Source organism: Chanodichthys erythropterus, chromosome 13 (assembly GCF_024489055.1).
Source record: "Chanodichthys erythropterus isolate Z2021 chromosome 13, ASM2448905v1, whole genome shotgun sequence".
Classification (NCBI taxonomy): Eukaryota; Metazoa; Chordata; class Actinopteri; order Cypriniformes; family Xenocyprididae; genus Chanodichthys; species Chanodichthys erythropterus.
The window spans coordinates 48,977,842-48,990,341 of NC_090233.1; the positions used below are offsets into that span (position 1 = coordinate 48,977,842).

A 12,500-nucleotide genomic window follows, 5' to 3' on the forward strand; every position below is an offset into this window, starting at 1 on the left:
CGTCATTTAAGATTGGCTTCGGGTTTATTTGATTTTTTTCCCCTCTGAACGAAGGTCTCACCTTTCTGCATGGTTTGGAGGAGACCTCAAAGGAGGCCTTGAATGCGCGCCGCTGCTGGGTGGTGAGAATGGTGCGAGGTCTTTTGGGTCTGCGCGGGTCTTTCCCGTCATCGCTGCCTTTGCCCTGGCCTCCCGCTCCTTTCTCCGGCTTCACATCCAGATCTTCATCCTCACTTTTGTCTACAGAAACACGTATTTTAACATCACCTTTCTACGGAGAGCAGATGAGGTGAGAGGAAAGAATTGCGTTCTCACCGGAGTCTGACATTTCCGGGCTGACCGAGTGCAGTAAGTCTTTCTCTCTCTCGTAGTCGTTCTTGCACAGCAGCTGTCCCTCCTTCAGGACGAACTCGTCTCCTTTACACAGCTGGCGCTCGCACACGCAGCAGCAGAAGCAGGCCAGATGATACACACTTTCTAGTGCACGCATCACAAACTCGGTGGGAGAGATCTTCTCCAGACAGCCACTGCATTTGGTCGCGAACAACCTGATGAGAGAAACAAAAAATGAAAACTTTCTCAAAACACATTCATGGTCTTATAGTGCACAATTTATTAGTGTATTTTATTCTGAAGAATTTGAAAATGTCATTAAATGACTGGCATTTTTGATGATGGCTGCATAGACGAAGACAAACAATATTAGCAAATAATATAATAGTTAACTTTCCATAAATCAAGATAAATGCATTGCAAAATAATTCACATCTTCTTTTTTTTTTCTTCTTTTTTTGCTGCAAAACAGATTTTTCAAATAGCTATACACTACCATTCAATTTGGTGTCAGTAAGATTTCTTTTTTAAAAGAAATTAATACTTTTATTCAGCAAAGGATGCATTCATTTGATTAAATGTGAGAGTAAAGACATTTATAATGTTACGAAAGATTTCTATTTCAAATAAATGCTGTTCTTTCAAATGTTCTATTCATCAAATAATACTGGAAAAGATTATTATCACTATAGCACTCGCTCAGACACATAGGCACGCGGTAAATGTTAAAATAGCGTGTGTGTTTTTGATTACTCGCTTTTGCGTTCCGTCTCCCTCCGTCATTTTGCGTCATTTTGACAAAATGTATTTTTAAACCAAGTTATTTTATAATGTTTACTATTTATTCAAAAATGAAACTAGGTGAAAAACAATTAGAGGAAATGGCTGATATATTCGCATATAAATACAACTCTGCCGCCACCTGCTGGTTATAGTGGTAATTATTGTCTTTTTTATTTTTAAATAAGTGTTGAATGTTGAATTTCCTACATTTTGACAACCAGGAAGTAGCTAACCGTGCATATAGCCCCTTAGGCTGGGCTAGATCATATGAAGCCCCTCCCCTTTTCAGCGCTACGCTCGTTGTCTTGTCTTCCGGTTTGTATTTCCACAGCGATCCCTTGGAAGAAAGTGTGGTCTTTACCCAACAAATATTTAATCACTAATAAGGTTAAAGAGGTATCGTTTAAGTTGTTACACCGTTTCTACCCTGTCAATCTTTATATCAAAAAAATGTTTCCTGAGAAGGATTCTCTATGCTCTTTTTGTGGGGTGGAAGATGAGTCTATCCCTCACCTTTTCTGGGAGTGTGTTCATGTAGCTAGTTTTTTGGAAGAAATTTTGTTTATTTATACATGCTTCTTTTTTTGTAAATTTTTCTTTGATATTTAAGGATGTATTATTTGGATTATATAACTTTGATAAAAATCTAAAAGACAAGTATTTTCTTATAAATCTATTTATTTTTCTAGCTAAGTTTTTTGTGTAAAATTTTGTCTCTTAAACCTCTTGTTATTATTTTTTGTCGAGACTTGAAATGTTATTTGGGCACTATTTCCTCTTCCAGCAATGTCAAAGCCCTAAAGTCCAATTCGTTGTGCACAAAGTATAATATAATATTTTTTTTTGTTTTGTTTTTGTTTTTGTTTTGTTTTTTCTCCATTGTTTATATATATTTTTTGTTTGTTTCCTTACTGTTTTTGTGTTTGCTTATAATTCTATTGTTGTTAAATTCTTTTAATTATTTGTCTTTATATGTCAATAAAAAAATAAAATAAAAAAACATTTATTTTTTTTTAATTTCCACAGCGATCAAAGCATTAAAGGTGCTAAAGAGGATGTTTTGTTTTATAAATTTTTGCAATATTATTTGAAACTGTCTTTACTAACTGATAAAAGACTATTTATTAGGTGCAATGAAAGGAATAATATTAATATACATCATCTGTGCACGAGGTCATCGCGATCATCGCGTAAACGATTGGCCCTCTGGCTTGTCAATCACTGCCATGACGTTCCTTGTGAGAGACGAGCGCGGCTGCGCGCTCCAGTAACTTTCCACACTCCACAGGCGCCGCATGCAATGTTTTTGTCAGGAGACAGGAGTAATAGCTGCAGATTATGAGTTACCTGCGGTGAGTCCGACATAATGAATCCACTAACACGACACAGCGAATGCCGGTGGTAAACACTCGTGCACGAGTTTTGGGAGGCATTCCCTCGAAATGAGCTGTGAAGGAGGGGGGTTGTTCTTACGCATGCGCCCATTTCAAAAACTCACTAACAGTCTTTGGTTTCTAAGTCGACGAAAAGATCCTCTTTAGCACCTTTAATGAATGAATTGCTCATTTTAAAATCTTCCCAGTCTATTGACATTTGTTAAGACATCTGCTTTAAACATCATAATGATCAATTTAACATTCATTAACAAGTAAATCCACTTCACCAGCTAATTAATCTTTGACAGCCATGCCAAATTTACAGAGCTACCCAAAAACGGAAGTTCAAAGACAACATTACAAAGATGGCGGTGCACATGTTTCTCTGTCTGGCGTATAAGGTCTATTGCAAAAACCATATTTGAACATAACATAAGGCTACACAGCAGGATCTCCTCTTAATTATTTGAAGTACAATGTGAAACAGCAAAGAGAAGAGTGACTCATTTCTTTGGTTAATACTCAAACCCCCCGACGTGAAATCCACTGCAAAGCTCAATAATTCTGAAGCATTAAGCAGATCTTCCCTCAGAGCTGTGTCTTCTCCCACACCAATAAAGTTCATCCATAAATATCACAGGCGCACAGATCAATGCGTGACTGACACCGGACGCCCCAGCGGTGCCGAGCTCATGATTATGACTTTGAAAGAGATTTTTAATAAGCCTCGAGATATGATGGTATCATGAGGTGAGACGGCACAAAAGACTTTTACAGAGGAGTCAATATTCAGAGACGGACCCACAGGAAGGAAAAAAGAAAAAAAATCACAGATGAGATCTCTTTAATATCTCTACTGTTTCTCCTAGACAGCATTGAAGGAGACTTTTGGTCTTGTGAGTTTTCAGAAGAGATCTCAAACTTGCCAAGAACCCAAAGACTGCAATCAAAAGTCAAAGATCTCAGTATAAACACATTAAGCCTACACATTTCTTTTATAGCTTTTTGTATGATGTATTTGTCTATACCCTGTACATTTCAAAAGTTTGGAGTCAGCAGTAAGAATTTTTGTGAAATAAATTATTAGCTTTTATTCATCAAGGACACATTAAATTCTCCTTTCTCCATCTTCTGCTGATAAATCGCACGTGTTTCCCTGCTTCCTCTGTCTGTCACTTCACATTATGCTGGTGTCTGTAATTCCCATGATCCTTCTGGAGATCTCCCTTTCTTCTATTGTGCTTGAGAACTAATCCTGTCCTTTTCTCTGTCTTTTGTTGACAGGACCACAGCGGCGGCTTTGTCCCGAGTCTTTGTCAGAACAGCCACGAGTGACACTTGCATCAGTGCGACTCTTCCAGTGACGTTAGTAGAACAGTGTTCTCAAAAAGAACATTATTCACACATCGTTCATTAAACAAAACACTTTGGTATGGGGAACACATTCACTATTAACTATAACTTAATTTACTGCTTATTAATAGTTAGTGAGGTTGTTGTTGTAGTGTTTAAGTTTAGGTTTAAGGGATGCAGAATATGGTCATGCAGAATAAGGCATTAATGTGTGCTTTATAAGTATTAATAAACAGCCAATATGCATGCTAATAAGCAGCTAAGTGAGAATTGTTCCCCATATTAAAGTGTTACCTTTTTTCTGAAACATTTCAGTTGTTTTTTAAATGTTACTACTTGTTTTAGAATGCTCGGAACATTCAAACATTCAAAAGTAACATTCACATAATGTTTGCAAAATTAGGATTAGTTGACTTCAGAATTAAAATTTCCTGATAATTTACTCACCCCCTTGTCATCCAAGATGTTCATGTCTTTCTGTCTTCAGCCGAAAAGAAATGAAGGTTTTTGAGGAAAACATTCCAGGATTTTTCTCCATATAGTGGACTTCACTGGGGTTCAACGGGTTGAAGGTACAAATGTCAGTTTCAGTGCAGCTTCAAAGAGCTCTACATGATCCCAGACGAGGAATAAGGGTCTTATCTAGCTAAACGATCTGCCATTTTCTAAAAACAAAACAAAAATTTATATACTTTTTAACCACAAATGCTCATCTTGCACTGCTCTGCGGTGCATCACGCATTACGTAATCATGTTGGAAAGGTCACGCGTGAAAGTAAATGTGCAAAGATTAAGTCAAACGCCGGATGATTTTGAAGTTGGAGGAGAAAACAATGTTTTTCGCCCTACTACGATACTTCCGCCTGCGTCCAATATGATTACGTAATGCATGGCACATTGCAGAGCAGTTCAAGATGAGCATTTGTGGTTGAAAAGTATAATAATTTTTTTTTTTTTAGAAAATGACTGTTTCGCTAGATAAGACTCTTATTCCTCATCTGGGTTCATGAAGAGCTCTTTGAAGCTGCACTGAAACTGACATTTGGACCTTCAACCCATTGAACCCCAGTGAAGTCCACTATAAGGAGAAAAATCCTGGAATGTTTTCCTCAAAAACCTTCATTTCTTTTCGACTGAAGAAAGAAAGACATGAACATCTTGGATAACATGGGGGTGAGTAAATTATTAGGAAATTTTAATTCTGAAGTGAACTAATCCTTTAATGTTTGCGATGTTTTCAGAACTTAATGGGAATGTTAGCAAAAAGTTCTTAGAACATATGAAAATAATGCATGTGGGCTGCATTTGGTTCCTGGGGCGTTGCTAGGGTGGTCAAAAGTCAAGAATGTCCATGCACAAATCTCTACGACCACAAACCACACAATTTGAGAAAAGATTCAAGTCTGGAGCACATAAGATTTTTGGTTAACACTTTATTTTGATGGTTCACTTTTGACAGTCTATAACTATAACTTTGCAACTACATGTCAACTAACTATCATTAGAATATTAGTAGACTATTAGGGTTAGGTGTTGAATAAGTTGACATGTAGTTGCAAATTCACGTCTAGTCAGTAGAATGCCTGTTGGGGAGTTTTTTGGGTTTTTTGCAGATATTAGACAGTCTACTAATACTCTAATGAGAGTTAGTTGACGTGTAATTGCAAATACGAATGTCTAAAGAGGACCAGTTACTGATTTTTGGTCTCTTTTATGTCTATGTGTGTGTGAAAGAGAGAAAGTACCATAAGAAAGAACTTGTTTTGATTGACACTGTGCAGTTGCTGAAACTAATCCCTCTTTAATACCATTAAGAACAACCTAAAGAAGGGAAAGTCTTCACGCTCAGTCAGCCATGCTTAGAAAAGCCTTCAAATCTGTGATCTTCAATGTGTGCATGTGATATTGATGTTTGTATGTGTGAGGGAGGATTTTATTTATCCTTCGCTCTGTATTTGTTTGCTATAGATCAGAAATGTAACAAACACAAACAATAATTTAACCCTCGTTTGCCGCCACCAAAGTTGTTCAGTGCAGCCACGTCTGAATGGGCTTATGGAAAACCACCAAACACCAAACACCAGCCCAACTGAGAGAGAGAGAGCTTAAGACCAGAGATTACTTACAACAACAACTCTTCAGATCCGCTTTAGGTGCTTTAGAAACACGAAGACATCATGTTGAATTCAATACGGGGTGACAAAATATACACTGATACGCAAAGGGAAAATGTGTTGCTCAAGTTTAAGCATCAATTTTTGCTTCTAAAATTCCTTTGGAGAAATGAAAACAGACAAATTATTAAACTATTAACTGTAAGAGTATAGAAATACAAAATGAATGTGGTTTTTGGAGAATTGAATGAGAAAGGTTTGATTTCATATTGAGATCTCTGATGTTTGATTGCAACTTCCAGGACAAATATATGTGAAGCAGGACACTCACGGATGTGGAGAAACATTCGGGACAGTAAAGAGATCTCATATGTGATGTTTCTTTCATATATGAGGCACCTGAGGAATCCGTCTGCAGACACATGTATTCAATTGTAACTGGTACGTCATTTGAAAGTAATTATATCCTTTGTAACCAGTCTTTTTACATTGCCTTTTGATGCCATTATGGACTTGCAGACCTCTCAATGTGTGTGTGTGTGTGTGTGTTAGATTTTTCCAACCGCCTATTCCACATCCATACAGCGCAGATGCATGTGCACTACAAAAGGACTAAAGATGTCATTAAATGCTGGCGCTTTCCTCTGAGGGTGCTGCATGGAAATATCCTGTAGTCCACACACACACACGGCACATTTACCACATTTAACTGCACTCTGACCCTATCAAAGCGTATAAGCCACATCCACTCGCCTCTATAAAATTCGAAAGGTCTCAGATATGAGTACGGAAGTGGGACTCACACTTCAATAATAATTTACTTACTTAAAACACTTCAACAATGGCAATTTATTTTTCTAAATTTAGATAGCACTTTATACAACAGGCCTGCAGAATGTTTCAAAGCAGCTTCACATTAATAAAACAAGAAAATAGCAGTGTTAATATTGTAAAATTCATCAATTGTGAAACAAATTCATTTTCAGCTGTAAAAAAACTCTACAGAAGACAATAGTTTCATTAATAAGCTCAATTCAGATCACATTTTGTTCTTATCTAAACCCCAGTCTAGGAAGATCATTATAGTGGTATTAAAAATGATCCATGCATAATAAAAAAAAGTTATCAAATATAAACTTCTGTAAAATAACAACAAGCTATGTGAATATGATTGGGTTCCTATCACATTTATTCAATTACAAGTACTTACTTGAGTTTTCAGTCTATCACTGATCTATTATAGATTATTATATCTATTAGATTAAGCCAGGATTAGGCATTAGTTCAATTAGGATATTTAAGTAGCTTTTACAAAAAAAACATTACTGCTGTGAATCTTGAGACAGATATGTCAGAGCAAAAGCAGTTTCTTTCAATTAAGACAGCTCAAACATACTTTTTATTCTAGGCTTAAGCCTTGTCTGTGAAAACATTGGTAAATATCACAACAACCACCTCAAACATGATACCATTAATCGTGAAGACTAATTATACTTTCATTTTACTACAGAGGCTGTGTGAATTAGCACTAAATGTGGCTAATTATACTGAAGTTAAACACTGACAGAGAGAGAGAGAGATAGAGAGGCGTCTGGTCAGTGGATAATAGCTGTTTAAATGGAGCGTGTGTTTGTCCGGGGCCTCACAGTAAACTCCTGCCCGATAATACAACACCTCCTGAAGCTCATCACTCACTGCTCAACTCATATTAGCATTCTAATCGGCCATAGACATGCTAAATTACTGATTAAGATCGAAACGTAAACAAGCAGAAAGGAAGCGTGGATTTGGATGAATCTCACAAAATCTACTATGAATGTCCACCCAAAATAAAATCTGAAAAATAATGAAAGAGAAATAATAATCACTAGTGCACAAAAATTTAAATATTTAAACAAAAAAAAAAAAAATGCCTTTTAATACATTGCTTAATGAACTTAAAAAAAACATGTTAAAATGAGAATGCAATGATAAACTGTGAAATGTGCTGAATTTTCATTAAAATAATAAAATAATGTTAATAAAATCTCTGTAAAAGCAAACAGTTGGATCAACTTAAAAAAAACTTCAATTGGTAAAACCTAAAAAACTTAATTTATTACTTTTTATCAACTTAATTTCACTAGGTCAATCACACTTACATTATGTGAGTTTGTTCAATATTATTTACATTAGTCTAACTTAATTTCACCACATTCCAACTTAAATGTGTTAAAATTGCTTAAAATTTTATTAATGTTAAAATAAAAATAATAATAAAGTTTGTTTATTTATTAAAATATTAGTTATTAATAAAATTAATATAAAAATAAAATAATATTATTTGTCATATATGTAGACTTATAATAGACCATTTCATTACATAAGTCAATAATTTTTAGTTTTATTTTATTCACAATAGCTATTTTTCCCCTTCTTTTCCACCTGTTCAAATGGTCAACTAAATTAAGTTTATTTTGGGGAGAAATCACATGTGAATGTACATAAATAGGTCAAAAATAAAATGCTGCAAACAGCAGAATAAGGTCCTTTTAAAAAGCAATAGGAGTGAAGGATAGGAAGAGGACAGAGATGAAATCAAAGATGAGAAAGTGTGTGAAAGGGACAGTTCGAATACAGCAGGTACACAATGTATGTGTGTGTGTGTGTGTGTTTGGACAGCTGCTTTTCCTGAGTTTGGCAGCTCTATTCAGGCTGGAGTTTACTCAGCTCTACCACAACAGCAAACAGGGTATGAGCGAATAATGGAGCACGCACACAAAAGGCAACTCACAAACACATGCACAAAACACTGTGTTACACTTGCTTTACACTTAAAAATAAAACCTTTATAAAGTTCAGCAAAGAACCCTTTTTGCTGTATAATGTTCTTGAATTGAACTAAAAAGACTAAAATGTTCTTGAAGCCTAAGTTCTTCAGATCAGTGTAACACCATTCTGTTTTTGTTTGTTTGTTTGTTTTTTGTAGCACTAGAACAAATAGTTTTCTGAAGAATCGTATAATTAAAAACTTGAAAAGTTCTCCTATGGCATCAGGCTGTAAAAGCCTTTCTGGAACTTTCATTTTAAGCCTGTAATTCATCTATTAGGAAATACATAGAAGCGCCTATAAGCTGATTAGAGGGTAATTTCTTACAGACCCAAACAGATCTTAGCTCATGGTCTAAAAATGGTCCCTCAGAAGTCCAGGTTTTGTGTAGGTAGCAGAAGAAACCCTGGCCACAGAATCTGTGCCGCATTCGGGCCGTATTATCAAACCCAGATCTGACCACAGGCCTGAATGGAGTCCATTCTCTCTCAGCTTCTTATTGGCTGGGGTTCAAAACCAAGTGAGCACACTAGCTAGACGGCATTATTGGCTATCATATAAGCATGTTCATGGCCAAAAATTCTGATTTGGTAGGACAACTAACCAGAATAAATAAAATAATTAAATAAAATAATTGACTTACATTGAAGTGGACACAGACTTGCAGCTAAGCATTCACCCAACAACCACGCATAACACCCTAGCAACCACATATTAACTGCGCAATCGCTCCAGCGTCCTCGTTCAGCTCCCACAACATTCGGTCCTGCTCTGCTTCATACTACTGTAATGTTAATAATCGCATCCATGAACATGATTTCTGCCCGAGCCCTATCCCGATTATTTCCTCCGGCTATGAAGTGAAGACCACAAGTCCCAAGATTCCACGCTCAAACTTGGCGTCATCAAACTACGCCTTTGTTCTAAATAGGCAAAATCTTACATATTGCACCTTTAAGCTCCTCATCAACAGCGATCATATTGGAGAGCTTTGAAATATGAAGCAAAAGACCGCGGACTTTAGACACATCTCGAAATAGTTCCGACGATAACAACAGAGATATTGTCCTCTTGTAATCTTCTATTGGTGAGCTACCCTGATCTTTTTGAAGATTCACTCACGTTATAAACGTCAAATAATAGAGATTTTAAGATAAATTTTTGCACTTTGTTCGCCCTAGCTAGCCTAGTAGTGATGAAAAATTAAAGAGGAAAGGTTGTTTTCGATATAAACATACAGATTAACGTGTTAAACAAGCGTATTTGACCGTTGCATCTTCTCTGCATTATCGTGCGCTTTTTAAAAGTTAAAAGTTACATTTTTGAAAACACCCTGTCTCGACACCCTGCGTGCTTTTCCATTTTGTTTGCATTATAGAGGCACTTACTGCAGTTTTAAAGCCCTCACTATGTTATAATATATACATAGACATAATAAACACGTACGCCTATATGCCTGTAAGTCGACAAGTTTCAATAACCCGCTACTGATTCATCAAGCTGATTAGGTAATAGTAAAGATGTTAAGCAAAAGTGATACTATGCTTAGTAACTGTGAAGACTTTACAATGTGACCTTGTGAATGTATAGTTTATGGAAAAATGGAAAATTAAATAAGTGAAATGCAATAAATGCAGGGTATTTAAGTTGTTGATGCACTTCTTAGAGCCCCCCCCCCCAAAATAAAAAAAAAAAAAAAAAACGTCCTGGAGTTGCCACTGGCAACACCCTGGCAACAAGCCACAGCAGGTAAACACCACTCAAATGTTCAGAGAAAATACTTTTCCTCTCTTATAACTACATTACTATCCTATAAGTGTTGAGCTAACACTCATTTCCTCTAAATCTGAACCAGTTTAATGAGTCTCTCTCCTCATCTGGTGCATTTCCATGTTGGTTTGGCTGATGTAAAGCAGACGTCACTGTTTAGCATGGCTCAGCGGGGCTCTTTTCACCGCTAAAGTGAGCGATCTGACAATATACCCAGAGCTGCAGTTACGCGACTTGTAATTGCCATCTAGAGGTTGCAGCTGCTTGGCTTGAAGATGAACCAATCAGAAAGAGGCCAGCACATGATTGACAGGAGGATATTGCTAATACCCCCACCTCCTGAAGCGTCCCATTGGCTGACACAAAGAACACAGGGTTTATTTTACATGAGGGGCATCTGTGCAAACCAATAAAGCCTGGTAGAACCACAAGAGTGGCAAGCCAGATTTTTCTCAAGATCTATAGCATTGCTTAATCTCAGGCTTAACGTAGATGTCAAAAGGCCAACGCGGTCTCCAGAGCAGATGTGCCGGGTTTTGTTGTCCAGTATACACCATATGAACTAGTTCTGGAGAGAATCAAAGTGAAGAGATCATGATGGAGAGTTAATTAAGTGGACGCTACTTGAAGTGAAGAGCTCTTGTTTTTAGGCTCCGTTCCAAAACCTAGTGAGCTGCCTAGATAGGAAGCATCCTAACAAAAACAGAACCGCATACTGTAAGTGAACAAGCTGGACAGCTCTACGTAGGCACCAACTTTGTGAGTTAAATCAAAGTGATCCAAGAGAGTTACTATCAACATCATACAAATATACACTTCTTTCAATATTCAAAAGCAGCTGTACAAAAAAATTACTAAAGGAAAATGAAAAATACACAGCCAATACAGTGTAAATACAGTGTTTATATATGTGTGTGTGCACTTATATGGATAATAAATTACATATATTTTTAATTTTAAATTATAATTCTTGCTCTCTCTCTCTCACTATTACTAAAAGTATATATAATATAAAATTAGAATTATAGAATTATCCTCGCAATGCATTGTTGGATGGTTTCTCTAGGTGTGGTTATGCCTTCAAACGTGGATAAAAGATATCTTAGAAGGACAATTATGCCTCCTTTTGGAATTAAAAAGGTGTCTCCCTTAAAATGCTGTCTAAGTAGGCAGCTCACTAGTTTTTGGAACAGAGCCACAGTTTACCAACCATGAGGTTACCGCATTGAAACACAAACGTTAAATAAGGGTGAGTCTTTGCGCCCGAGGCTGGATAAGCTTGAGACTAGAGCTCGCAGTCAGGTTTTAAATTACCCCTGACCCTCGTGCTCTGCCCAGAGAGACTAAACAAACAGTAATATGGGCCGTTTTGAAGAGGAGGTCCTCGAGCATGTGAAAGGAGGACGTTAAGGAGTTCTGCTGTGGAGACTCTTTAACAAGGGCTCCTTAATCTGTGGGTGGGGGTTTACGCCGGTGACCCAGCTGTGAGATTATGGCAAGTCTCAAGTGCCTCACCTCGACCCCCGATCAATCCCTCTTAGAGAAGCTTTAGCCACATCTGAGACTGATGCTGGATTAGTGTGTGTGTTTTCCCACCATTTTATGGACCTTTGGCTGTGCAATGGGATGTTTGTTTGAGTTTTAATTAGCACTGGTAATCCTTAGATTATTAGACCTGAGGTCTGGAATGTTTACTCTGCGAAAGCCGCAAAATATCTGGCTAATTAATTATTGATGCCTTAAAATTCCTGATTCATTTGATTCCTTCTTAATTTGAGAATTTCTAAAAAAATTATAAAATTCCTATAACAGACATCTGCATCATAAGTCTAAAACTCTTTAATAACTACCACTAGCTAGACTGTATAATTGATCATTGTCCCTGGCAATAAAATGTTTACAAAAACATTTATATATATATATATATATATATATATATATATATATATATATATATATATA

The 12,500-nt window shown here is 36.6% G+C and overlaps 1 protein-coding gene across 3 annotated transcripts in view; it reads right to left on the minus strand.

Annotated features, from left to right (window-relative positions):
• Nucleotides 1-12,500, minus strand: part of lmx1ba (LIM homeobox transcription factor 1, beta a) — a 58,013-nt gene that overhangs the window by 4,904 nt on the left and 40,609 nt on the right. For all 3 annotated transcript variants that reach the window (XM_067407728.1, XM_067407727.1, XM_067407726.1), the window contains exons 3-4: nucleotides 316-548; nucleotides 62-240 (exon numbers count right to left, since the gene is read on the minus strand). In XM_067407728.1, coding sequence (XP_067263829.1) covers nucleotides 62-240; nucleotides 316-548 — 412 coding nt within the window. The remainder of the gene's footprint in view (nucleotides 1-61; nucleotides 241-315; nucleotides 549-12,500) is intronic.